The 25338-nt window shown below is 43.7% G+C and overlaps 1 protein-coding gene across 2 annotated transcripts in view; it reads right to left on the bottom strand.

Moving 5' to 3' along the window:
• The window catches only part of CNNM1 (cyclin and CBS domain divalent metal cation transport mediator 1), a gene marked incomplete at both ends in the record, with an annotated part of 392548 nt that overhangs the window by 14342 nt on the left and 352868 nt on the right, over positions 1-25338 (bottom strand). The window contains 6 exons of one of the 2 annotated variants that reach the window (XM_079714930.1): positions 2733-2795; positions 6204-6251; positions 6604-6703; positions 8320-8489; positions 10880-11020; positions 13888-14031. In XM_079714930.1, the coding sequence (XP_079571056.1) occupies positions 2733-2795; positions 6204-6251; positions 6604-6703; positions 8320-8489; positions 10880-11020; positions 13888-14031 (666 nt within the window). The remainder of the gene's footprint in view (positions 1-2732; positions 2796-6203; positions 6252-6603; positions 6704-8319; positions 8490-10879; positions 11021-13887; positions 14032-25338) is intronic. The other variant, XM_079714931.1, reaches the window with a different exon arrangement.

The raw sequence follows: 25338 nt of genomic DNA, 5'->3' as shown, positions 1-25338 counted from the left end.
AAATGTTTACTATGCAAGAGCCGACCCAAAGGAATATTTCCACTTACATTTCACAAAGTAAAAAATACTATTTTTAGGTACTCCCTTTATATTCTGGGGAAAAACTAACCTCACTGATCTCAAAGTACCTTACAGATGGACAACTGGGCATTGAAAAAGGACCCTTGCTTGCGACCTCTCTCCTGTCTTTGTGCTTTTGTGGAAGGACTGTCATGGGGAACTTGGAATCATCTCCACCACTGGGAGAAGAAAAAAAGGGATGAATCTGGGGAGATCTGCAGTGGGGCCGTGTACTCTCAGCAGTTTCGTTTTTAAATGAAAGCACCTGCAAATCTGGCTAATTACACCACACTCTGGAGGTAACCCACACACCACTCTGCTCTCCTTATTTCAAATGTCTCAAATAGAAGGAAACTGCCTATGGGTAATGGTGGCAATATTTGGTGTAGGGACCACTGGCCTCAACCCAGAGGGAGCACCTTAGTTCATGAGCACAGCTGTTTTCAAAATGCAGACAAGTCACAGCCCTCTAGAGGGCACAACACGCCCACGTTCAGAAGGGCAGCAAGGTCCCGGCCTAGAACAGGACCTAAGAGGCTTGGATGCCAGTCCTCATCCCTCTACCTTCTTACTACACCTTTGACAGTGACCCAGCGGCTTAATTTCTCAGAGCTGCTTCCTTACCTATTGTTGCCCAGCAATAATTCCTAACTTCTAGGGTTTATCTAAGATGGAGTAAGACATAATATATGTAAATTAATGTATCTGGATCATAAATCAAGTATGGGACCAGAGTGTGCCCAGAACTGCTTTCCATAAAAATCCAATGACTGAGGCTTCTTCTGCTGATATGGAACAGAAGCAAGAGCTACTGGGAAATACCAAATTATAGGTCCTGGGGATGTCACCCGGTCGCTAGGAAAGCTTAGCGGTTGGCTACAGAAAGAGATGAGACAGAAGAAGGTGGGAAGAAAAGAGCCGAAGGAGAAGCAGAACGTTCCCATCTCTCATTTTTTCCTGCTGCGCCCGTCACTGCTCCACTCTGCAGAGTTAAACCAAGGGTGGGAATAAGCTGGCCTTGCCCTCCCCTGCTTCCTATTGGGTTTCCAGTCATGGAAAAGGGGGGGGGGAGGTTAAAAGAGCTCTCAGGAGCACATGGCACCAGCCAGAGTTGGATCGGAAGACTCAGTACCTCCTAGGGGGACTGCACAGCAGAAATGAGTCACCTTAATTTTCATAATAAATACCGATGAACTAGAACTAACCTTCTTATAAGTAGGAAGTTATAATTAACTAGGTTGTCTGGTTAACTGAGGGTTAATTAAAAAAAAATATACTCCTGCTCTCCTGCTTTCATTCTTTTCTTTTCTTTTTTTTAATGCTTTGATCCTTTTCGTTGAAAATCTTTTAAAAATGTACATCTTTCCTTTCTGCTGATGAAGCTTCATAGCACGTTCTTCATTCACCAAGATTCCTCACATGGGAAGGATCTTGAAGGTCCATGGTGTGGTCATTTCTAACTTTACGGGCATGTGGGGGTGACCACTTAGCTGGGGAGGGTACCAGATTGGCATCTCCCATTGACAGTACTCCTGTAGTCATCATGAAGGCATGAGCTCTCACAAAGCAAGAAAAAAATTTATTTCTTGGTGGACAATCTCCACTAAGTAAGAGAGAAAACTCTGGTGAAATTTGAGAAGGTGATTAAGTCGTCTCGTACAGATAAACATGGGAACCAGATGGTTTTTGATGGAAAAATGTGATTTGTGAGAAAGTAAAGATCAACATAAGTAGTTCTGAAGTTGCAAATTTGGGGGTTTGAGGTCTCAGAACAGAGCCTTTTGAATGTTGAGGGTCTACTATACAGACAGTGAAACATAACTGGATTCTTGATGCCTGAGGCTATGGTGGGGCCTCAGAATCATCGCCAAAGCATTGGGATAAGGGAGACAGATGTAGAGGGTATGGGAAATGGGGCTGTGCTTTAACTTCAAGGTAACTTAACAAACACATTCTTAGTTTGGTCATTACTTGCTCCATGACCCTAAGAGATGAACGACTAGGGATGAAAACAATATAAACACTTAACTGATTGTTCAGATTCATTACATTCTACTCAATCCTTGAGTTACTGTGTGGCTCTGTGAGGAGCTACTTTACCTGATTAAAAAAAAATCCAGTAACTTTTATTTAATTAACAAGAGAGGTTAAGCCTGATGAAAAGTTGTTTTGAAAATTTTACATATAGCATCCTTTGTATGAGCGGAGCTAGAGAGAATATGGTCACTACACAGTAACATTACTAGAAAGATAAGGAGGGGTTAGTGGGTTAGCTAAAGGCAGAGACCACATAGAAGAAAAGATGGAGGAAAAATAGGAATAAAGCACAGTCTTTCATTGTTTCTTCCTATTTTTCTTCTGCTGCACCCCTTATCCCTCCATTCTGCAGTCAGACAAATGATAAGGAAAAATTCACACCATTCCTCACCCCACCATTTCTCCATCTACGTACACAGATATATCCTTCGGGGCTAAGTTCACAAGTGACACCATTGAACCAGCAATGCCAGGTCAGTGAGTACAAGTGAGTGTTAGCCGTGCAACGTGCTATGCCTTAGTCGTGGGAGAGACTAGTTGGGAGAGACTAGTTTTCATGTGGGACAGTGACAGAGACCAAAGGCCTCTTGCAAACCCCATGGATCTATGGAGATCGAGACCCCATGCATGTTTACCTGGGGAGCCTGCCAGAGAGTCCCCTCTGCTGAAGGCGAAGGTACGAGACACAGAGACGGGCACTAAAGAGTCAAGGATTTGTGAGTTGCGTAAGGGAAGATAAACATAAAAGGAGAGAGACAAAGAGCAAAGCATGTGAGACAGTCTGTTCCCAGATCTTCACAACATCACATTTCTCTGCCAAAGTGAATCTTGCCTCTGGAAACACGGAAACTGCATCCTCTCACAAAGTCAATCTCCAGAAAGAAGAAAATAAAATAGACTTTGCTGAAGGTCTTCCAAAAAGATGCACAATAATTTCTGAGGGGATCAGACCCGCCAATGAAAAGAACAGGCAGTGCCCCAGCAGGGAGTGTGTGTGGGCAGTGTTCTGTCTGAGGCGCCTTTTGGAGCCAGCAAATGTGCTGGGAGCTCAGCACTGCATTCCCGCTGGGCTCTCCCAGCTGCCTCAAGTCTCCAGCTCACCTGTGGGAGGGGTGAAAGCAAGTGCATGCTCCTGCTAGGGGCATCCTCGAGGAAGCTGTCGCCTGCCTCGGACTCCTAGGAGCTCCCTCTGTGGTCACAGTGCTGGGGAGGAACTGTGCGTGCCTAGAGCCTTGGGACACAGGAAGGGCAGCATGTCTAGCAATCTTAATGTAAATCAACTTGGTAAACTAAATCAGTCATTTCTTTGCAAGTACAAGTGCTCCAAAGCACCTCTCTTCCTATCCGCTTTTCCTTCTCTCTCTTTCCTCACAGAGTCTGAAATGCTGCTGGCTATCACTTGGGGCCTGGGTGGGGTGGAGTCCTTTCCCGATCTTGACCCTGATCAAGCAGTGTTTCTGCATGGGAATCTGTTTTCATCTCTCTTATCTGGTCATTCCCAGAGTCCCTTCCAAGGACCTAAATGAAGTCAGAGTGCAGGTGACAGCACACTGAAATAGGTGGCTTCCATAGTCTTAGCTGCTGAGCCCAATGACTTGCCTGAAATTATCCAATAGTACAAAGGAGTGGGGAGGGGAAAGCCTTATACCTACCTGATAATCATTTGCTTTGTCAAATAATCATATTCTTTGTCAAAGAATATTTTAACAGGCCCCTAGTGTCACGAGACACACTGGAATAAGAAACCCCATTGTCTCAAGAAGAATCCTAGCACTTCTGGGCCACAAATTACATGTATACCCAGCCAAGTAGATAGGAGACTTGTTCTCTCTCCAATTGCACACCCCTGTGGGCATCTGTTCTGGTCATGCTGAGCTCAGGCCCCGTTCCTCCAGAGTGCCAGGCTCACCACGGTCCTCCTGGGTTCTCTGGCAATCAGAACCAAGACAAAGGAGATAGCGCTGACTGTGTTCCCTTTGCCCTGCACAGGAAAACCAGAGGGACTTATTGTAACCTCGAGTTCAGCTTTGAGGCATTGGTCACAGGGCCAGTGTTCTGGCAAACTCATTGTCTCCTTTATTACCCTCAAGGCTGACAAAGCTCTAGGCTGGCATCAAGGACAGGGGTAGTTTGGTAGACTGAGACCCTACAAGAGTTTACTGCCTTGTGGCTCAGCTTAAGCTCTTCCTCAACCTACAGGTGAGGTCCTTGGCCAGTGAAAGATGCTGGGTGGCTGGACCTGGGCTGAGAGCGGACCTGGAACAAGGGGGGGCAGGGGCTGCGGATGGCGGTCTTTGGAGTTCCTCACACTTCGCTGTATTAGGTAAGGAGGGCTTGTGGGGGGAGGATGGAAAATGTCTCCATACCCCTACAGGCTAATTTAATTTCTTTTTCCTCCTGAAGATTGATAAAGATGCTCACAAGTGTGGGGAGGGAAAGAGAGGCTAATATTTCTTTTTAGTTAACCAGTTTTGAAGGAGAGATTAGTGTTGCAAGTTTACTGTGTCTCACGTATAAAATGGAAGGATTTTGATAGAAAGAACTAGAGACAGGAAGGAAGGAAAGGAGGAAACCAGATAATACCTTCTCACTACTTAAAAAACTTTTTTTAAAAGAAAGAAAGTCATCTAAATCAGATGGGCTTGGCAGCTTTAGGTAGCTCTTTTCCCCTAGAGTTCCCACCTCTTTTGGTCTTGTGGAAGAGCCAGAATAGGGCCAACATGTCTAGGTAACATTTCATATCCCAGGAGTTACTCTACCATGAGCAATCCCCAATGTGATGGATGGTGGAAATCTCCTTTAGAGAACCAAGGTTTACCGGGTCCTGTAGACCATCCCTCTCCCATCTAGACTTCTTGTTCTGAGAACTGACACTTCCTTCATCAACCTTAATTGAGATTTGTTGGTTTATATAAGTATAATAATGTACGAGGATTTTTTATTTTACAGCTCTCCTTCAACTCATGTTGGACCACCCCTAGGGTGTGGGCAGCTACTTCAATTTCATTTCAGACATCTGCTGGGCTAGGATGTGAAGTTACACTGCAAATTTTTCCAATATTTCCACATACAAATTACATTCTGGAACATGATGGATCTAAAATCTCTATTTCATTGTGCTGTGTGAACTAGTCAGGACACTGGAATGCATCTAGGTAAATCACCAACCTGCTGGGTGATTCGGAGCAAGTCATTTCTTTAGTTTCTCTGTGTTAAAATGGTATCTACTTTTCATGTGCCACGGATTGTGATATCAAGCTTTGGGTCCCTCTGATAAATCCCAATAAAAAGCACTATGTAAAATCTTTCTTATGATGAGAAAAAACACCCCTTTGACATTAAAATGGCCACCATAAACACTAAGAGCTGAAAGCAATGCAAAATTCAGACCGGTGAATCAAAGAGAAATCTAGAGAAATAATGCTTTCTGGATCACACTTATATCAAACTAAATGCCATGCCCTCTAAGCACAAGTGCAGTAACTTATGCAGGAAACAGAGAGAAGGTAGAGCACAGAAGGCGCAAAAGACACCCGCCAGCAGCCCCGTGCCAGCCCCCACCAGCATGCACGGCCAGCTGCAGACACTTCTCCACCAGCTGAGATGTGGTAAACGAGGAAAGAGAAGCAGGTAAGCAACATACGCACCAGCCTGGGACTTACATCCTAAGATCTTGCAGTCACTTCTTACTAATCGCCACAGACACAATAATAGCGTATTAGGGTTTGCAAGTAAAGGACAGTGGGTGAATTATCACAGCAGCGAAGGAAAGGCTGAACCTCCGCCAGAGCACACAAACCACCTGCCTGCATTCCCTGGCAGGTGACAATAAATGGTGCCTCCGCTCACAACCTCCCTCCCCGGTCATTAGTCATTTGCACGTGAGCAGAGAAGCAGCAGAAAACATTCCAGACACGCAGAAACTAAGCCCCCTGCGGTCCGTGGGTACCTGGCAGAAAGCAGTGTTCCTGGCAGAGCATACAAAGAGGCTGCCAGCATTTGTGTTAGCCCTAGCCCAGGCTGAGAGTGCTCGGTCCAGGTCCCCAGAGTGGGCCGAGGCAGGACCACAGCAGGGAGGATGAGGGAGGGGTTTGAGAGATACATACGAAGGACAGAGGATCCAGCCAGACTTCCAACCTTCCGCACATCGTTATCTAAGGACAGAAGGATGCAGTGTGTTTCAGAGGCAATTCAGAAAACACACCTTCTTAAAAGGAATTCTCCCTCTTCCGCCCCACCCACAGCACCAATCAACCCTGTAAAAACAGGGCAATCAGGTGGAAGTGTAAAAAGCAAAATAAACTTGTCTTTTCATATTGAAAATTACCACTATCCATCCCTAACACTGGGTAATGTTACAGTCTACCATGTACTTCCACATCTAAAGCCCGGGAAGGTAAAAGGCTTGTCCAGGGTCCATAACGGGAGTCATGACTTGAACCCAGATGCATTTTCTCCACTGTCCCACTGCTTCCCCAATAAGCTATGGCTTGGAAACTGGAATACCTGAGCAAGCAGTGGTCATGATGGCTGGGACACCATAGTAGGTGAAGGCTCCGTTCTCGAAGCGAAGGCCTTCCTTACCAACCTCCACCTCCACTTTACCCTGGAGAAAGAAGGAAGTGTACTAAGGGTGTGGACAGCACTTCCAGATCTACTAGTGACTACGACCCTAAGCACTTCTGCTTGGATAGTAAGTGGACTTAAAATCTTATCACAGGGAAATGTGAATTCTGTCTGGATACGTTTCAGAAACAGCAACTCCAACTTCAGAAGGCCTTGGCAGTAAATTACTTGCTTAGTTCATAAAGCAGCATCCCGTCATGTACATCCAAGCTTTCCTTGCAGACTGTAATGGCTCTTCCATGATGCGGGTCCAGGCACCAGCTAGCCCAGAACCCCGTAAACTGCCCCACGGGTGTAGTCTGAGACTAAACCATCTCTAAGTCTGGCTGAGATAAAGCCTGATTCTGTGAGAAGCTTGTGCATATAGTGTGCGTCTATGGGTCTGAAATCCACTGCATGGATCCGCCCACACCCTATGAGGCCTGTACTATTTTTATCCCCAGTTTATAGATGAATCAATTCTGAGGCTCAGAAAGGTTAAATAACTCAGTCAAGGTTAGTTAGACTTTAAAGCTAGATCTTCCCAATTTCTGAATCTACACTCTTGCCACTACATTTTACGTCTCCAAGATTTATTTGAAAATGGTTAAGTTTATATTAGGCATAAGACTCTATGTGTTCCTTGTGTTATATAAATGATGTAACAGGACGCTTCTCCATTTCCAACAGTAAAGAATGCAACTCCATTTCTGGAGAAGAGAGGGCATTTTATTGAGGCTATCTGGAAGGATGGGTGTGAGGTACACTACCGAGTCCGAGCAGACAGGCTGCAGGGGAACTGTAACAGAGAGGCCCTTTCTAAGTCAATGTGAGTTTAATGAAGATTTTAAGACAATCGCTGTATTTAGGGCTCACCAGATTCTGTTGGAAAGAGACAGAGAATAGGGACGGAGCTAATGGTGGAGCCAGGCCAGGACACCAGCACTACCTAGTGCTGGAACCATGCCTGACACTTACTTACAGGCCTTTCCAGGCACCCAGGGCAAAAGGTGACTGTACTCCTGTGAGTACCGGGAAGATGCTGCCCCTCTTTCATTTGCTCATTTATTCCCTTCCCAGTCTTCTTAAGGAGAAGATTAAGGGACTGCAAAGGCTGAAGTGTGGTAGAGAGAGCGGATGTGTTCTGTGCACTTCCAGGGAGCAGAGCAAGGACCAGTGGGTGGAAATCAGAGGTGGTGAGAGTTCAGCTCAACAGAGAAAAGGGCCTGAAACAAGAAGCGTCTGAAGTTTGGGAGGCAGTGCACAGTTGCATTCCCGGGCATGGCCAAGCAGAGACAAGGAGGTGTTAGGGATTCTGTAGGGCAGCAGGTTTGGAAATTCAGCGACAAAACCCCTCTGCTGGGAGGTACCCACTGCATCCCACCACAAACATCGCTGCTGTCAGGTTAAATGCCATCAAGATCCCAACACTCCAGGATGCCAGCCCATCACATCTGTCCCCTCTGAGCATCGTGGACAAACACCCACACCAACTGGCCTTGCTCCCAGGGCAGCCAGCCGAGCCTTGGAACCTGGCACAGAGGAGGCATGGCCATTCCTCTCCAGTCTAGAGAGGTCCTGTCTTGCCCTTGGGGGGTCTGTGGCTTTCCCACTCACCTGAAGAAGTAGCACAAAGTAGTCCACAGGGCGGTTGCGCTGGTACAGGTAGTGTTCCGGGGCCTTCTTGTTCTTCTCATCACACTTCAGCTCCTGGATCACATTGGGATGTTTCAGGAGCCGGAGCAGGATCTTCTCCGAGAGGTACAGAGACTTAAACGGCTCCACTTCTAGGGGAGACCGGGAGGCAGGAGGAATTGGCAGCTGGGAGGAGTAAGGGTGGGCACAGCCAGGGCCACTCATGCTCTCAGGCACCAAGCTAGCAGGATTCCTGCAGTTCCCTTGGGTGGGTGGGTGTCTTAAGCCCACGTGTGTGTCTCAGGCCCTCTGGGGATGTGTGTCCCTGCACTGGCACCTCAGGAGAAACAGGTCACCATTTTGGCAATGTCAGTTTTGTTATTATTTTTCTCCTTGATTTTATTTAAAGCTGTACATAAACTAAAAAAAGAAGAAAATCCTGCCATTTGTGACAACATGGAGGAACCTGGAGGATGTTATGCTAAGTGACATAAGCCAGGCACAGGCACAAATACTACTCGATACCATTTATATGATGAATCTAAAATAGTAAAATTCATAGAAGCAGAGAGTAGAATGGGCTGGGGGAAGGAGGTAATGGGGAGGTATTAGTCAAAGGGTACAGGGTTCCGGTTAATGCCAGATGAATAAATCCTAGAGATCTACTGCACAGCCTATAGAGCCTAAGAGCAATACTATCCTGTATACTTAAAAATTTGCTAAGACAGTAGATCTTATGTTAACACACACACGCAAAAATAATAATAACAAATAAAGAGGGTGGGAGGAAACTCTTGGAAGTGATGGATATGTTTATGGCATAGATTACGATGATGGTTTCCTGGGTGTATGCTTATCTCCAAGCTCATCAAGTTGTATACATTAAATGTGTACCGTTTTTTTGTATATCAATTATACCTCAATAAGTTGTTCAAAAAGCAACAAGAGGGACTTCCCTGGTGGCACAGTGGCTAAGAATCCACCTGCCAATGCAGGGGACACGGGTTCGAGCCTTGGTCCAGGAAGATACTACATGCCGTGAGCAACTAAGCCTGTGCACCACAACTACTGAGCCTGTGCTCTAGAGCCTGTGTGCGACAACTACTGAGCCCACGTGCCACAACTACTGAGTTGGACATGGATAAGTAAGCCATGTAAACATGGCTAAAAAAGTTTTAATGCTACAATCAAATGAAATACAGAGAATTTAATCTGACTTATTTGTATGACATGTATCTGTTGAATGAAATGAAACTTCAAGTTAACAGGAACAGTTAATTATTTAAGTGTGAATTTCTCAATAATGAGAAGCATCACTGTATCATATTTACATATTAATAGATATTATTATTTATATTGTTATGTTATACTATACTATTATGGTATGTCATTATATTAACAGATACAGCTGTTTTGTTCTAGGAAATCAGACAGCCAGTAATTAAAGAAATCTGTATTTAGAACTAGATAACATGTTGAAAACCCTAAAGAAGCTCCAATTTATTTATGTATTTGTTTATTTATTTATTTATTTTATGACCTGAACTTTAAAAAAATTTTTATTGGAGTATATTGATTTACAATGTTGTGTTAGTTTCTGCAGTACAGCAAAGCGAATCTGTTATACATATACATATATCTACCCTGTTATGGATTCTTTTCCCATATAGGCCATTACAGAGTATTGAGTAGAGTTCCCTGTGCCATTCAGTAGGTCCTTATTAGTTATCTATTTCATATATAGTAGTGTATGTGTCAATCCCAACCTTCCAATTTATCCCTCCCCACTCTTACCCCCTGGTAATCAGAAGTTTATTTTCTACATCTGTAACTCTCTTAGAAGCTCCAATTTAAAATTTTCTACTTTTTAGTAACTGGAACAGTACTAGCACTCATTATATACTCAATAAATACAAGTTAGAGTAATTAAATATTGAACTTAGTAATGTGTGTGATCATTCTGGGTCAGCACATTAATTAGGCATGGATGAGAAGGTTAGACGGTTCAAAGACAAACTTTACTTTCTTCACAAGAAGAAGTTTATCTTTGGATCCTCTCTTTTTTTTTCTTTCTAAAGATTCCAGTATTCACAATCCACATCTGTATTTGAAGAACTCGCAGCTCACAGGCCTACATGGCCCCTGGAGGGTCTCGGCCCCAGGGCCTTTGCGGCTGCACAGGACATCGCCTGTCCCTCCCTGATGAACCCTCTGGGGCCCACCAACTCCTGCCTTGAAGCAGGTGGAGGAAGGGAAAGTGCAGCGGTGAATTCCTCAGCCCTTTTTTCGAGTAGAAGAGAGAAAAGCAGAGTTGCATTATGCTCACTTCCCCACCTAGAAGATCAGGCCTGAGGCTGAAAATGACAGTACGTGGAGTCCTGTCACCCCACCTAAGATGACCTCCTCTCCTGGAACAGTGGTTCTCAGTCCCAGAATTGGAATTAGGTCGTAAGGTACTAAAAGTGATTGGTGCCTGGGTCCCACCCTCCAGAGCTGCCTTGCCTGCCTGGGGTGGAGATGCAGGCGGGCAGAGTCATCATACCTGTGGCCATGAAGCGGTGCGTGGCCAGCAGAAGCTGTGGAGAGATCTTCACCCTCATATCCGAGTCAGAAAGCTTAAACAAGGAGAAGTCGTGCCGCTTCCTCTCCCTGTGTGGGACCCTCTGCTTTTTCCGATTGTCGGCTGTCGGGACAGGGGACACATTGCAGCTATCTCAGAATCGCTAATGGTTTTTGGAGGTTTCACCATAGTCACCTGAGACAGATAGTTCCTTTGGGACCACGGGGATTTCTGGAAAGTGTCCACTGTAGGTGACATCGCAACATCTCTTTCCCAGAGACTGGAAGGATGTGGATAAGGGATAGGAGGTGGGAGCCGCTGCCATGTCTCAGTGTTACTTGCACTGAAGTGGTGAACAGTGGAAAAGGGGAAGGCCAGCCTGGGGCTCCCAAGTTCAGGCTTCTAGGGCTGGCCCCCCTGCTTACGAGCTGTGCAAGCTCTCTAAGCATCAGAGTGTTTGTGTGTTTTAATCTATACAATAAGGTTAGTGATTAATCATAATTTTTCTGCTCATCTCAGGAGTCTCTTATGATGAGACTCCAATCTGAACCTATCTGTGAAATGTTTACAAAAGAACGTTCAAACATGAGGAACTTGCACTTTTAGCCTCAAGGACTTTGGCAGGGCCCAGGGGGTTTCTGCCTCTGCCTTTCTCCTGTCCCCAGAGCTGAGCTCACCTGGTCTATTCCTGCTGATTTAAACCGCACTCTGAGTGGTACCTGAGGCATTGCCACCCAAGGGAGGAGGGCAGTCAGCCCCTCTCCCCGCTCACAATTCTCTTGCTTCAACCCTGGCCCCTCCACGGGGAGAGAATTGGGGGAAATAAAGGAAAGAAGGAGGAAAAATGGAAATAGCCCTGTAATCCATAAAGGTGTGGTCTCTGGGTGGCGGCCTCAGGCAGGACTATTGTGATTATTGATTGAGAAAATCCCTGCTTTTTCCAGTTTAATTTTTTCTTCCTGCTTTTTAAAAGCTTGTCTTAAAAAACATGTTTAGGGGGTAAGGGGGTAATGGGGATGTTTTCTTTGGTCATGTCTCTTTTGCTTTCCCTTAGTATTGAGTAAAATTTTGAAACCTTAGTCTATCTTAACCTGTGCTAAGGGGAGCAGAGAAACAGATTTGGGTTTTCTCCAAAGTTGGCCTAGAGCAAAACAGGGCTGCAGGGAACTTTCAGTGCAGGCTGAGAGGACACAGTGGAAATGAAAGGGAATGAACTCCAGGGACAGGGGTTCCTTTGGACTCTCCCCCTCCCTTTGGAGCTCACTCCACCACACGATTGGGTTCCCTTCTAGAAGAGAGAAAGTGCCTTCCACTGCACTGCTCTCTTGTGGGCCTGCCTTGGACTCTGGGCCCTGGCTTTAACAATCCTTGTGTCTGGCTGCCACAGTGGTGAGATACAGGCCCAGCTGCCCTGGGGGTCAGGGTCCGGGGAGAAGTAACACTGTATTCCTGGCTCCTTGGCCTTCTCAAAACTCTTAAGGATTCATGCCAGAAGCTTATTTATAAGAGTGGGAAAACCCTCTCCTTTAGAGAGAGGACGGTTAGGCAAGACAGCAGCAAATACATGTATCAGACCAGTCCTTTTGTGTGACTAGTGAGTAACCTTCCGATTTGCATGACACGTTTGTCTAAATATCTCCTCTCCCTCCTCCAACAGAATGCCAGCGAACAGTTCATTATTGGAGAATCAGTCTTCTGATCTCCCTCTTCATTTCTTCTATTTTATTAGTGAGCATCTGGAGTATTAGGTCGTTCCAACAAAGGCCCTAGAAGAGCTTACTCATTTAGACCCCTGTCACTACTATCAGCCACTAACACTTTAGTGTGAATGTTTTCACCACTATATCTATTGAGACACTTGGGAATTCTAAATCATGAGCCATGGGCAGAGGTGGAGAAGGGAGAAAGGAATGGGGAAGGGAGAAATTAACCCCTAACTCAAGAAGATGAGCCCAGCCAGGGCTCCACAGCAATAGCAGACACTGGGACACTCCTGCTATGTTTCGTTAAGGCCTGACCCACTTTTAGGTCTCACCCCAAAGGGAAGCACTCTTTCTGCACCACTCACTGCCTTAGAGTCTCAAAACCTTTTCTACAGGGAGCTAGTCTCTGAACAGCTGCCTCTAGCAAACTAAGGATAGGGGTCTGGAATGAGTTATCTGAGGGGAGGAAAAGGGACTGCTGTCCCAGGTGATGAAATTCATTCAGGAGGAGGAAACAACTCCTGGCCTAGGGACTCCCATGGATTTAGATAACACTCCCATCCCTGAGGAAAGCAGGCCTTTGTAATGTTTGCAAGCAAAGCTGTGATAAGGCTCAGAAACTGAAAGCAGTCACTATCTGCAAGAAGGAGTCCGTGTTGTTCCTGAGGGGGAGTGGGGAGTGGGGGGAGGAGGCCAGAAAGGAGGGAGCAGGGACCAGAGCCAGGGGTGGGAAGGCGGGAGAGGGAGAAACCAGGAGGCAGGGCTGAAAACGCACAAGGGACAAGAGCGACTAAAAGGGTGACTTCAGGTTTAGCTTAGGTTGTGGTGGGCAGTCTCATGAGTCTCTACGGCACACGGACGTTTTGAATGAGTGGATCCTGAGTGGAACCCCAGGGGGTGCTGGGGTCTGTGTCTAGGTGGATGAAGAGACAAACCAGGAACAGCACAGGGGACAGAAACAAGGGCAGAGGGGTCATCCGAGGTACTCTTTATTTCCTTTGGTTCCTTTTCCATCCAAAGGCCAGGAGGTCTCCTTTTCATCGTCTTGGCTGTGTTCCTGAAGGTTCCCTCTGGATAAACATTTAGCTAGCACACTCTCAGTGACTCAGGGATGGTTCAAGTCAGGGCATCTTGCCGTGCCAGCTCCTGGCAGGAGGGGGCTGACACACAGCAATGCCTGGGGCTTGTCCTGACCCCCTTTTACACTGTTCACCAAACTAAGCCAGCTCTGAGAATCTCAGAGAAAAATATGATGGCCTTGGACAAGAGCCAAGGCTGTGCACTTACTGTAGAGGTCAGTTTCATCCAGGATCTCCGACTGGATGATCTCCTCTATGATGTCCTCCAGTGTGACAATGCCCATCACCTCATAGAAGGGGTCCCCTTCTCCCTCATTATTCACCCGCTGGACAATGGCCAGGTGAGACTTTCCTAGAGATGAAGGAAGTCACAGTTAAGCATCTGGGACATTTTCAGAGAATTTTCCTTGTGAGAATATTACACTAAGTTGACCCCTGACCAGTCTTGGGCCTCAACCCATCCCAGGACCTCTTTAAAATATGAAGTTTGTGTACAAGTTCTTATAAATGCAAACTTTATACTTTTACATCACTGTCTCTTCTTAAGAAAGTTACCTAATATAAACCATGTCATTTAAATGTTTTTTTTCTGTAACTTTCCTATGTTAGCAAGTATATCTAAGCTGAAGGACGATGAATAATCTAATTGAGAGAACAAGAATTTGGAGTCAGAAGAATTAGGTTAGAAGCCTTTTTCTTCCAGCAAACTTCCCTGCCCCCACCCCTTACTATCCCAGTGACTATCTGTGCAACTAATCCTGGATAAATCATTAAACCTGTACTGAGCCTCAATCTTCTCATCTAGAATTAGGGGATAATACCAGTATGGTGATTTTCAAACATGGCCCCCAAATTCTTTGATATGCCTTCTACTGAGAGGTGTGGTCTAATCCCATCCCTTGAGTCTGGGCAGGTTTGTGACTGCTTCAACCAATAGAGAACAGGGAAGTGTCTGCTATGAGGCTTCTGAGGCTGCGTCATAAAAGGCATGTATCTTCTGCTGTAGAAACACTCTAAGAAGTCTGACAAGTATCGTGAGGCCACCATGGTGCAGAGGTCACATGTAGGTGCTAAGGTGACAGTCCCAGCTGAGCCTGGCCTTTCCGCCATCCCACCAAAGTGCCAGACAGGTTAGAGAAGAATCCATCTTGGCAGTGGATCCATCCCCACCACTGGTGTCCTCCCCAGCCATCTAAGACGTCTCCAGCTGGGGGCACAGTCACAGAGAAGCAGAGATAAGCAACTCCCACTGTACCTTGTCTGAATTCCTGACTCAGGAATCTGTGAGCATAATAAAATGATTGTTGTTTTATGCTTCCAAGTTTTGGGGTGGCTTGTTAGCAGCAGTGGTAACTAGGACAACCAATATCCATAAGGTAATTGTGGAGCTCAAATGACGTGGTGGATGTGTGAAAACGCTGTGCAAACTATGATGTGTCATAGGTAGTTAGTTAACTGACTGCCCAACCACTGAATAACAGTTAACATTTATTGAGCTGTCCAACCACTGAATAACAGTTAACATTTATTGAGCTGTCCAACCACTGAATAATAGTTTTAACATTTATTGAGCTCTAACTACGAGCGAGGTACTATTTGGAGCAGTTTACATGTATCAGTTCATTTAATAACAACCCCTGAGACAAGTACCATTATTATCCCTATTTTACAAGTGAAAGAACTGAGGCACAGATTGGTTAAGTAATAAGCCTAAAGTTACACAGCCTGTAAGCAGCGGAGCTGGATTGTGAACCCAGGTAACCAGGTTCGTTCCTAACCTAGCGACTGAGTCTTACCTAACAGTCCTGCTTCACCTTGATTTGTCTTCATTTACCGATAGATGCATTTCCTGGATCTGTTTCTAAAATGTCAATCTGGGTGGTTCTTTTCTTGGCTAAGAGAACATCTCCTTAAATTAGGAGAATATCTAGGGTACTGACTCAGATGTTATTCTTGCCAAAAAAAAAAAAAAAAAGGAAGTTCATGCCTTATCATTACTACCCTTTATAAACTTTTGCTTGGCCATTGCTAAAAATATCAGGTAAGAGGAGCAGTCAGTTTGCCAGAGGCATAATTAACCATTAACATTTAAACAAATGAATTTCTGTATCAAATACCTCAAATCACAAGATAGCTACTTAGTGGGATTTTTCATAATGGGAAAGATGGTATCCATATCACTCAAGAGTGGTCTCTAATTTCCTCTCTACCTTCAACGCATCTTTCAACTTACTCCCAAACTGATCTGATCAGGCCACTGCCCTGCTCAAACACCTGCCAAGGCTCCCTAGGGTGCACAAAATCAAATCTAGGCTCCTTAGTTCGCTATTATCAAGACTGTAAAATGTAGCTCTTCCCCGTCTTTCTGACTGCGTGCCCTGCTGCATCCTCTAATCATCCTGGACTCCAGGTGCACCAGGTTCCCTCCAGCTCCTCAACTTCCTCCACGTCCACTCTCCAAGTCCTCACTCACACTGTTTCCTTCTCCTACTCTGTCTCCACTGGCCCTTCGAGTTCCAGCTCAGGTGCCAGCTCCTCAAGAAAGCTCTCCCAGATTTTCCCCATTTTGTATCAACCTCTCCTTGCCTGTGTCTCTAAGCCCTTGATAACTCCATTAGCGCATTTATCACAATTTGCCGCTTCTCGTATCTTGCAATGTGTGTGTCTTCTACTGGACCACGTTTCCTCCTCAGATCATAAGCTTCTTCAGGACAAAGGCACATACACTGAGACAGGGTTCTCTCCATATAACAGGCAGCCAATAAGTGCCTGAGGAACTGAACTAAGACAATAAAAATCCATAGTTGATGTAATAGATGGTATTAAAACTAGACACTAAAACCTTTTTTAAAAATAAAATACAATGTGTTTAAATGAACATTTAAAATGCATCCGTGGTTCTAAAATTATCCTTTGAAACAACTACATCCTGCCCAGTTGGACTGAAGTGTTTTGTAGCTTAAATTAGATTATGTTAACTGTTAGGATGTGCTCCATTTAAAGTTGTTTTTTTCAACACATGTTCTTAAACTTCTGGCACCTGTTCTCACTTTTCTGCTAACATGTGCTAGCAGATGACAAAAAAAATGACTATCATAACAGAAAAAACTGGAAAAGTGATTTCTTAAAATTATTATTATTTTTTTTATTGGGGTATCGTTGCTTTACAATGTTGTGTTAGTTTCTACTGTACAGCAAAGTGGAGTTCCCTGTGCTGTACAGCAGGTTCTCATTAGTTATCTATTTTATACATATTAGTGTATATATGTCAATCCCAATCTCCCAATTCATCCAAAATTATTTTCTATAATTGGATAATTTTTGTTATGTGGAGCCCAGAATATATATAATATAGCCATACTTCCTGCACTAAGAGATTAGTTCATATAATGGGATTAAAAAAATTAACATCTTATGTTGTTTCACAAAGAGTGCCATAACTTCCATGTGAAAATCCACCATTTGTCTACAACTTATAAGGTCAATTTGAGGACAAGCTATGTGATCACCAGGCAGTAGAGATTTTAAGTCCTAATTGTAATAGTCAAGACAATGTACTTATGTAATCTATTTAGAAACATTTTAAATTCACAATCAGCCTTTATGATTCCCTCAAATGCCTGTAGAGATCTACAAACAAATGAAGGAAGTCATTGTTTCTTGGGGACAGACTGGAACAGGAATCAGCAATCACATAACCCTGTTCTGAGCTGACACGGGGACAAGAAACCCAGCTGTTCCCATGACACACATACCCGAGGTCCTTCCCTCAAAAAGGCTGGCCTTTAAGAGACCTACCTCCTGGTACTCCTTCTCTTCCTGGGCTCCAGAAGTGTTGGGGAGCTGTGGGTCTGGGGCATAGTAGGTTCACGGCTTTATCAGAGATCTTATCAACCCTGAGGGATGACTCACAAGTATTTAAAACTGGGGCGGGGGGGGGCTCAAATTTCCCAAGTGTTTTCACCTTTTTCTGGGCAAAAGCTGGTTTCTAATATGCATTATTTCTCCTCCCACGGATGAGTGTTGTGTTTACTTCCTAATGGCATACTTGAGGGAGTGGCTTAAATCTTGGCTAATACCCTCTTCTGCCCTTCTATCAGGTTCTGTGAATGGGAACTGTGGCCTTATCTGCTGAGCTGTCCCTCTACAGACCAGCAGAATTTTTCAAGTTCCTTCTCACGACTACTAGTCTATTGATTTCAGTTTCCTTCCAACTTACTAGAAAAGCGGGATGTCTGTGAAATAATTTAGGCTGACAATGATGATCATTAACATTTATATAGAACTTAACAGTTTGTTAAGAGGTTCCATACAGGGTACAGGAGAGTCATGGAGATTGTGAGGAGATGTTCCCGAGAATTGTGAGAAGCCCTCATTTTGTGAATTAGAAATGTTTGGCCAGGTCCCCAGCTTTCTCCAGAATCTATTGAGAGACAACAAGAACTGCTGTCTTACGCATGTTTCTTGGGTAGGTCCTGTTCCAAGTGCTGATGATGTATCAGTGAGTATGACGTAGGAGGAACAGTAAAGGAGACTGAGAAGGAGTTCCAGAAGGTAATGAAGTCTCATATTTCCCTCCTTCCAATTTTGGGTGTATAGTTCTTAATTTCCATGCCCTCATTGTATCCTGGATGACTGCACTAATATCCTAACCAGTCCTCCTTTTGTTTTTTTTTTTCTGTTCTAAGGCATACTATCCACTAAAACCAGATTGACTGCTCCCAAACATTGCACTTATGAAGTTATTCCCCATCTCAATAACATGGACCAATAACCACGAAGGATCATTTCTGAACTCTTTTTCCTGCCATTAGAGGCCTCCATGGTTTAGGGTATATACCTTGCCTTCTTTCCCACTACTCTATCAAAATATAGAGTATTTTGAATGCTTTTGAAAATATTTCTGAATGCTTCTTCCCCATTCAGAAAATAACTGGTCCAAGGATACTCAGCCAATAAATGGTGGAGTCAAAATGTGAACTCAGGGAACTGAAGAGGACCTACCCAGCTAGGATTTGTGGAAAGCTCTGAGATGAACGAAACAAGACTGGATATTTTAACCTCAGGCCTTTTAGGCACACACCTGGCCTAAGAGGCTGCCCGTGGGGCCGGTTTGACTCTCTCTAGTTTCAGGCTAAACATAACCAGGATCCTCTGCTTAACAATCACCATTGGCTAAGCTTTGGCAGATGGTGTCATTCTCAGGCCACAAAGCAATCTCAGATATGAGGAGGATACATGGAAAGGACTTTGTTGTCCAGCAGATCTATTAGTTCTGAGCCAGCCCAGGGGCTATGGCCAAACTTGGCTAGTCTCTGGGAAAAGAGAGAGATGTGGCTCTGGGGGCCCTATCTGAAGGAAGCCAGACACCTGAGGTGGCCTGAAAACCCGCTATTTTGAAGGTTTTCATTCCAGGTGAAGACCGCCTACAGCTACTCTAACGTTCTCCAGACTGTTTCTGATCTAAACCAAGCTGACTCCTGAGAGCACAGGTCAACATCCACTTGATTTTCCAGTTTTTGCCATGGTGGTGATTACCATACCTACTGTAACCTGGGGTCATGTGTCACCTCTGGTCTTCACCATCTCTTTGCAAAATGGGGATTGTTATTACTAATATGAAGATGAGGAAAATGACACTCAGAAAAGTGAGTGACTCGCTCAAGGCCGAGAATTAGTACGCCATAAAGCCAGGAAACAACTCAGGTCCGTCTGCCTCCATAGCCTGTGCTTCTCCCAGTACACCTTGCTGACTCCACATTTCAGGCCAGATCTCAGGTTTCCTGTCCCAAATGTGTTAAGAGAAATGGGAACTTATTGTGTAAATGGCTGAAAGTATGCAGAACTAATGCCCAGCACCTCACAAGGCAGAGGAGGGCTTTAGACTGTGAAGGGGAAAGGAGGAGTCACTGTCCCCCCACTCCCCAGCACAATATGTCTGCCTTCCGGCTCAACCCTTCCCACGTCCAGCCTGATATTTCATTTTGTGGACTGCTTGCAGCTTTAAGGGGTTTCATTGATCTGGCTGTGATATTTGTTTGTAGGTTAGGTTTTTTTTTTTTATTTGCCTGGGATGTCTGAGGAAGGGCAGAGTGATGCAGGAGGAAACCGAACTGAAGATAGGATAAAAGAAATATAAGGAAATTTCCACAGTCAATTTTGGTCTTCTGGGCCCTATCCAAAGTAAACAGCTCTCACTTTTATTTTCTTATTATATACAATGACTTCTACATGGGCTGAATCAGAGAAAGTACTTGTTATACAAAACAACTAACTAGACAGAATTCATTTAACTAGATCAGTGAGGAGAGAGGCAAACGGTGGAATGTCTTAAATGCTGTACAAGCATTATCTTTAGTCTTTGCGTTAAGCTTACAATGTAGGATCAATATTGCCATTTTAAGAAGAAGGAAGGTAAGCCTCATTCAGAGTGGTAGAGTGACCTGCCCCAGTCACACTGCTAGTAAACAGATGAACTGGGCCAAGACTATCTCTGCCTGTGGCTCCACAGTCTGAGACAGCAAGTCACAGATGTGGCTTCCTGTTCTGCCTCAGTCACTAACACTGAGCAGGACACTTGTGTCTCCAGATTCCACGTGCCTCATACAAAATGGGGATAAATTCTACTGACTTCACATGCATGGTGAGCACAAAATGAGTTACTGTTTGGAAAGATCTTTGCAAAGGTAATAAGGGATTATCATCGCTATTTTATAATTTGTCTTTTCTGGGCCTCAGTTTTCTCTGCCTTAAAATTAAAGGATGGGATCAGGTGATCTCCAGCATGCTTTTTTCTGGCTCTAAAATTCTATGCTTTTATAAGGCTAAACAGTCCCGGGCTACAAAAACAGTTTGGCTTAATAGGACGTTTCTTTGTGATGATGTATGACATACCAGAATTTTAACAGTGCCAATAGTTACAGCTTCTTGAGTTTACAAAGGAGCTTGAACTCCTAATGTTTGTATTTTAATTTTAAGAATAAAATGAGAAAAATTACCTTGACACATGCTAGACTTTAAAAAAAAATTTATACAATCAAATCAAATCACTTTCTATGAAATCAGGAATAGGAACACAAAAAATGTTATCCTACCAGTCCTGCAGCAATCACCTAAATTTGGAAAAACAAAACAGTCCCTTTCTCTAGTTTAAAAAAAAAGGCTGTACTTTGTAGTAATCCTGCTCTACTTCATCAGAAATAGAGTAATCAACGCATTTATCACCAAAAATTTCTCGAGCCACTAAAAGGCAATTATAAAAAAAGCCAGGCATGTCACCCAGAACACCATGGTAACCAGCATCACCAGGGCATGAAAAAATAGTTGTTAGTCACTAGACTCTAAGCTGGTTGGCAGTTTGACTTGCTAAGCAACACTGCAAAAATAGCAGAGTAACGACCCATTATCTGGAGGTCTGACTTTGCATGGTCTTGAATCTGGTCCCAGAAGGAACTATCCCTGGTCTATATATCAACCCCATACCTGAGGCTCCCAGTCAAAGCCTAATTAATAATTTATTCAACAAATATTTATTGAAGCCTATTCTACACCAGGCACACAATTCGCAACATATGTATTTACTTGGTTTCTCAGTTAAATAGAATTGACACAGAGTGGTTTTGTGATGAGTGAGGTGAGGGCAGGGATTTGCTTGAGGCCGACTCAAAGAGAACTAGAAGCTGACAGCCAGAGGACAGAGAAAAATGTAAAAGTAGACGGAGAACTGCTTTATAATACAGCATAAAATAACTACACTCTCATGACCGTGATCATGCGTCATCAAGAAAAGATTGTTATATTTAGGATCCTTTGTTAAGGAAGGCTGGAATGGGTATAAAACATTTTAGAAATAGCATCACCAAAAATGGTTAAAATATACAGTTTCGGCACTTGGAGGGAATGTAAATTAGGTTTGACAAATGCCTCAATCTGCCTAGCTCCCCATTTAGCTAGAAGAAAAGCAACATTATAATCACGGTTTTACCAGCTTTTGAACGTTGTCTCGGTTCCCTTTCTGCCTTTATTTTTCTAGCTCAAGCTCCCACCTCAGCTAGGATGCCCTTTCCCTTCCTAACTGCTTATCAGAGTCCCTCTTCAGTTACCTCCTCAGAGAAGTTTTCCCAGGTCCTTCCAGGGAATTATTTCTCCCTTGTCCCCTCGCCCATAGATGTTGTCTGGATGCCCTTCCCTGTACCCCAGGCTGCTTTGTATCATTTTCATCCCTCTTTTCAGCTCCTGGATATTTATATCCATGTCCATCTCCCAGAGCCCTGGTAGCCCAGCACTCAGATAATGTTGGCAGAGGGAAGGTTGGTGGCAGAGGTGGCGCTTTCCCGAATGGGTGTTAAATGGCCTAGGAACCGTGCACGGCACGCACACGGCCCTCTTTCCTCAGAATCTTTGGATGTCTGTTCCTTTCTCCCGGAAAGCTCTGGCAAACTCCTTTCCACACTTTAGGATTCAGCACAAATATCTCTGAGGGGAGAGGGGGGAGTTTATCGTAACCTATAATACCAGGTCAGGCCCCCCTATTATAAGCTCTCATAGTTCCCTATACTTTTTATTCAAATCACTTGTCTTCATTTGTAATTGTTTATTGATTCCTGTATATCTCTCTACTTGACTGTAAACACCAGGAGGGCTGGAGGCCTCACACAAGATAACGTCACAGGAAAGGAGGGAGGGAAGGAGGAATTGAGAAGAATCTCAGTTTGGAAGGGAACAGACAACAGAAAATAGAGGATGGAGAGTTGTTATTGAAGGTCCAGGGGTGGCTAAACGTGGGCCTAGAGGTAAACCAATTTAAGAGAGTACTAGGAAAATCCACAGGCCCCCTGCGCTGAGACACCAAATGCTTTAAGGGAGCCAGAAACACAACCAAATGTATTTGGTTGTTAAAAAATGGAATTGAGGTGAGCTACTATATTCTCCAAATAAAAGAGGACTCACAAAGCATGATAAAAAGAGGAAATGGGATTTGACTGCAGTGTGTGGGATTTAGATTAGATAAAAAGAGAGTCTGATAACAAAGGCTGTTATGTCCTGGAAAGGATAACTAAACGTAAAAAAAAAAAAAAAAAAAAAGTGTGAATTAGATTCTCTCTCAGGTGTCTCAGTGCCCCTTCCAGCTCAGATTCTCTTGTTACCTGGTATTTCTATTGCCAGGCTAAGAAAAAACCAAATATTGCATAACAATATTACAACAATCATAATGAAAAATTGAAAAGAAAGAAATATAAACCAGCAATGTTAGAACCTTGTATAATTTATTGTTTTTCACTTTTCCTTGTTTCCTTTTCTCCTTCCTCCCTGTAGGGGAGCATGATGGACTATGCTTTGCTTACTGTTTATTCTAATTATTGTTTAGAAGGTAAACATCTCATTCTAAATTTTACTAATTATTATTTAGCAATGTTTAACACATTTTAAAGCATATTACATCTAATTATACCAGTGAAATATAACTTTGAGTGAAATAACTTTTTATTTTCTTTTGTAGAAGACAAAGAATGGAGCACTAATGTTTTGGCAGCTTTTTATAGAATTAAGCAGTGGGATGACTTTCTGCTAAAATAGCTCACACCGGAATTTGGAGTGATAAAGCAAAACACTGACTGAAAAAGTGGTCCACATTAAAACATCTTAAAAAAAAAAAACTCCCTCTGAAGATTAGAATGGGATATTTGATTTGTGGAAGAAGGCAAGACCATAGGGTTTTTCTTTTCTTTTTTTTTTTTTCTGTTTAAGAGTTTGATTAAGGTTGTTATTGCATGCAATATATTTTTAACATGACAGAGTATTAAAAGTTATTATTTCAGAACAGTGGGATGATTATCTTCAGGTGATTTTAATACTTTGTTCTATATTTTTCAATTTTCTATAATGAATAAATATAGAAATTTATAAACCTTAGTATAAATTTTATAAAAGCAAAATAACCCTATCATAATTTCTCTCCTCCATGTTCTCCTTGCATGTTAGGATTTCTATTATTGCATGTTTGCTTTAATGATTTAGGTACCAGTCTGTCTTATCCACATTCTTATATGCTGAGCTATGACTTGCAAAAGGTAACATTGTTGGAAGTTGGGGGGAAAGGTGAGTCCAGCCTGCCTTCTAGCTTTATAAAGGGGAAAGCTATTCTCCCATTAGGCTGAAGGCTCTTTGGGAGCAGGAACTGTATCTCATACACCCAACTCTTAGCACAGTGCTTTGAAAAGGGCTAAATAATTGTTTCCTAAAGAAGTGAAGAAAGATAATACATAACACTTCTCTTCTAACATTTAAAATTTGACTTTGTCCTTGTGCATGGTCCAGAATGGTTGGGCTGGAGATAATGAATGATTCATTTACTAGAGCTCTGCAGATCCCTTCCATTATATTAAGGTTTAACCCCTTCCAGGCATTCATTCAGTCATTCAATAAAGATTTATTGAAAACTTACTGTGTTATATCCATCACTACGGGCTACAGCTACAAAGGTAGATAAGACAGACTCTGTCCTTCAGGTGCTCGTTATATGGGTGGGCAGCACTTTCCAACACATACTAATAATACAGCCTGTTGGGGCTTCCCTGGTGGCGCAGTGGTTGAGAAGCTGCCTGCTAATTCAGGGGACGCGGGTTCGTGCCCTGGTCTGGGAGGATCCCACATGCTGCGGAGCAGCTGGGCCCGTGGGCCACAACTATTGAGCCTGCGCGTCTGGAGCCTGTGTTCCGCAACAAGAGAGGCCGCGATAGTGAGAGGCCCGTGCACCGCAATGAAGAGTGGCCCCCGCTTGCCACAACTAGAGAAAGCCCACGCACAGAAACGAAGACCCAACGCAGCAAAAAAATAAATAATTAATTAATAAACTCCTACCCCCAACATCTTCTTAAAAAAAAAAATACAGCCTGTTAGTTCAACAATAGAGATATTGAACAACTGAGTTGGCCAAAACTGGGGTTTATAGGAGAAGTTTCGCAGAGGAGGTGGCCCCTGTGCTGATGTTAAAGGAGGGGCTATACTAGGGATTAGTCGGGTAATGTATATTCCTGACAAAGAGGGCAGCATGAGTACAGGGACAAAGGCAAGAAATAACACAGTGTGGCTACGGAGTTCGGCGTTGCTGGAGCGTAAAGCTGTGGTAGTGATGAGTGATGAATCTGCAGGGGAGGGCGGGGAGCAGGTCATGACTGCACAGCTTAGACTTTATCCTGCAGGCAGCAGTGTTTGAAGCAGGGGATGATGACGACACCAGGGATTATTTATTGGCACTGGAGAGGATGGATCTGAGGGTGAAAAAAAACCGGAGGAAGTAGAACTTCTCAGGAGGCATTTGCACAAATGAGTATGTAACAGATTTGTGTTTAAATTTAATAATGAAAGCTAACATTTATTTAGCATTTATTATATGACAGTTACTAAATAAGCAGTATTATGCAATACTGTCTTAATATTTCAAACAACCCTATGAGTAAATACTATTATTACCCTTATTTTACAGCTAATGAAGCAAAGAGTTAAATAACTTGCCCAAGGCCAGGATGCAACCAGAGCAGTCTGGTACCAAAGCTTATGCTCTTAATTTCTATCTCATTTGTTTAATTTCTGTCTCCTGTATTAGAATGAAAGCTCCATTCAGACAGGGGCCCTATTGGTGGTGTTCTCCACTGTGCCT

The sequence above is a fragment of the Hyperoodon ampullatus genome (genome assembly GCF_949752795.1).
Source record: "Hyperoodon ampullatus genome assembly, chromosome: 1".
NCBI classification, from domain to species: Eukaryota; Metazoa; Chordata; class Mammalia; order Artiodactyla; family Ziphiidae; genus Hyperoodon; species Hyperoodon ampullatus.
This window is presented reverse-complemented; position numbering and strand designations above follow the sequence as displayed.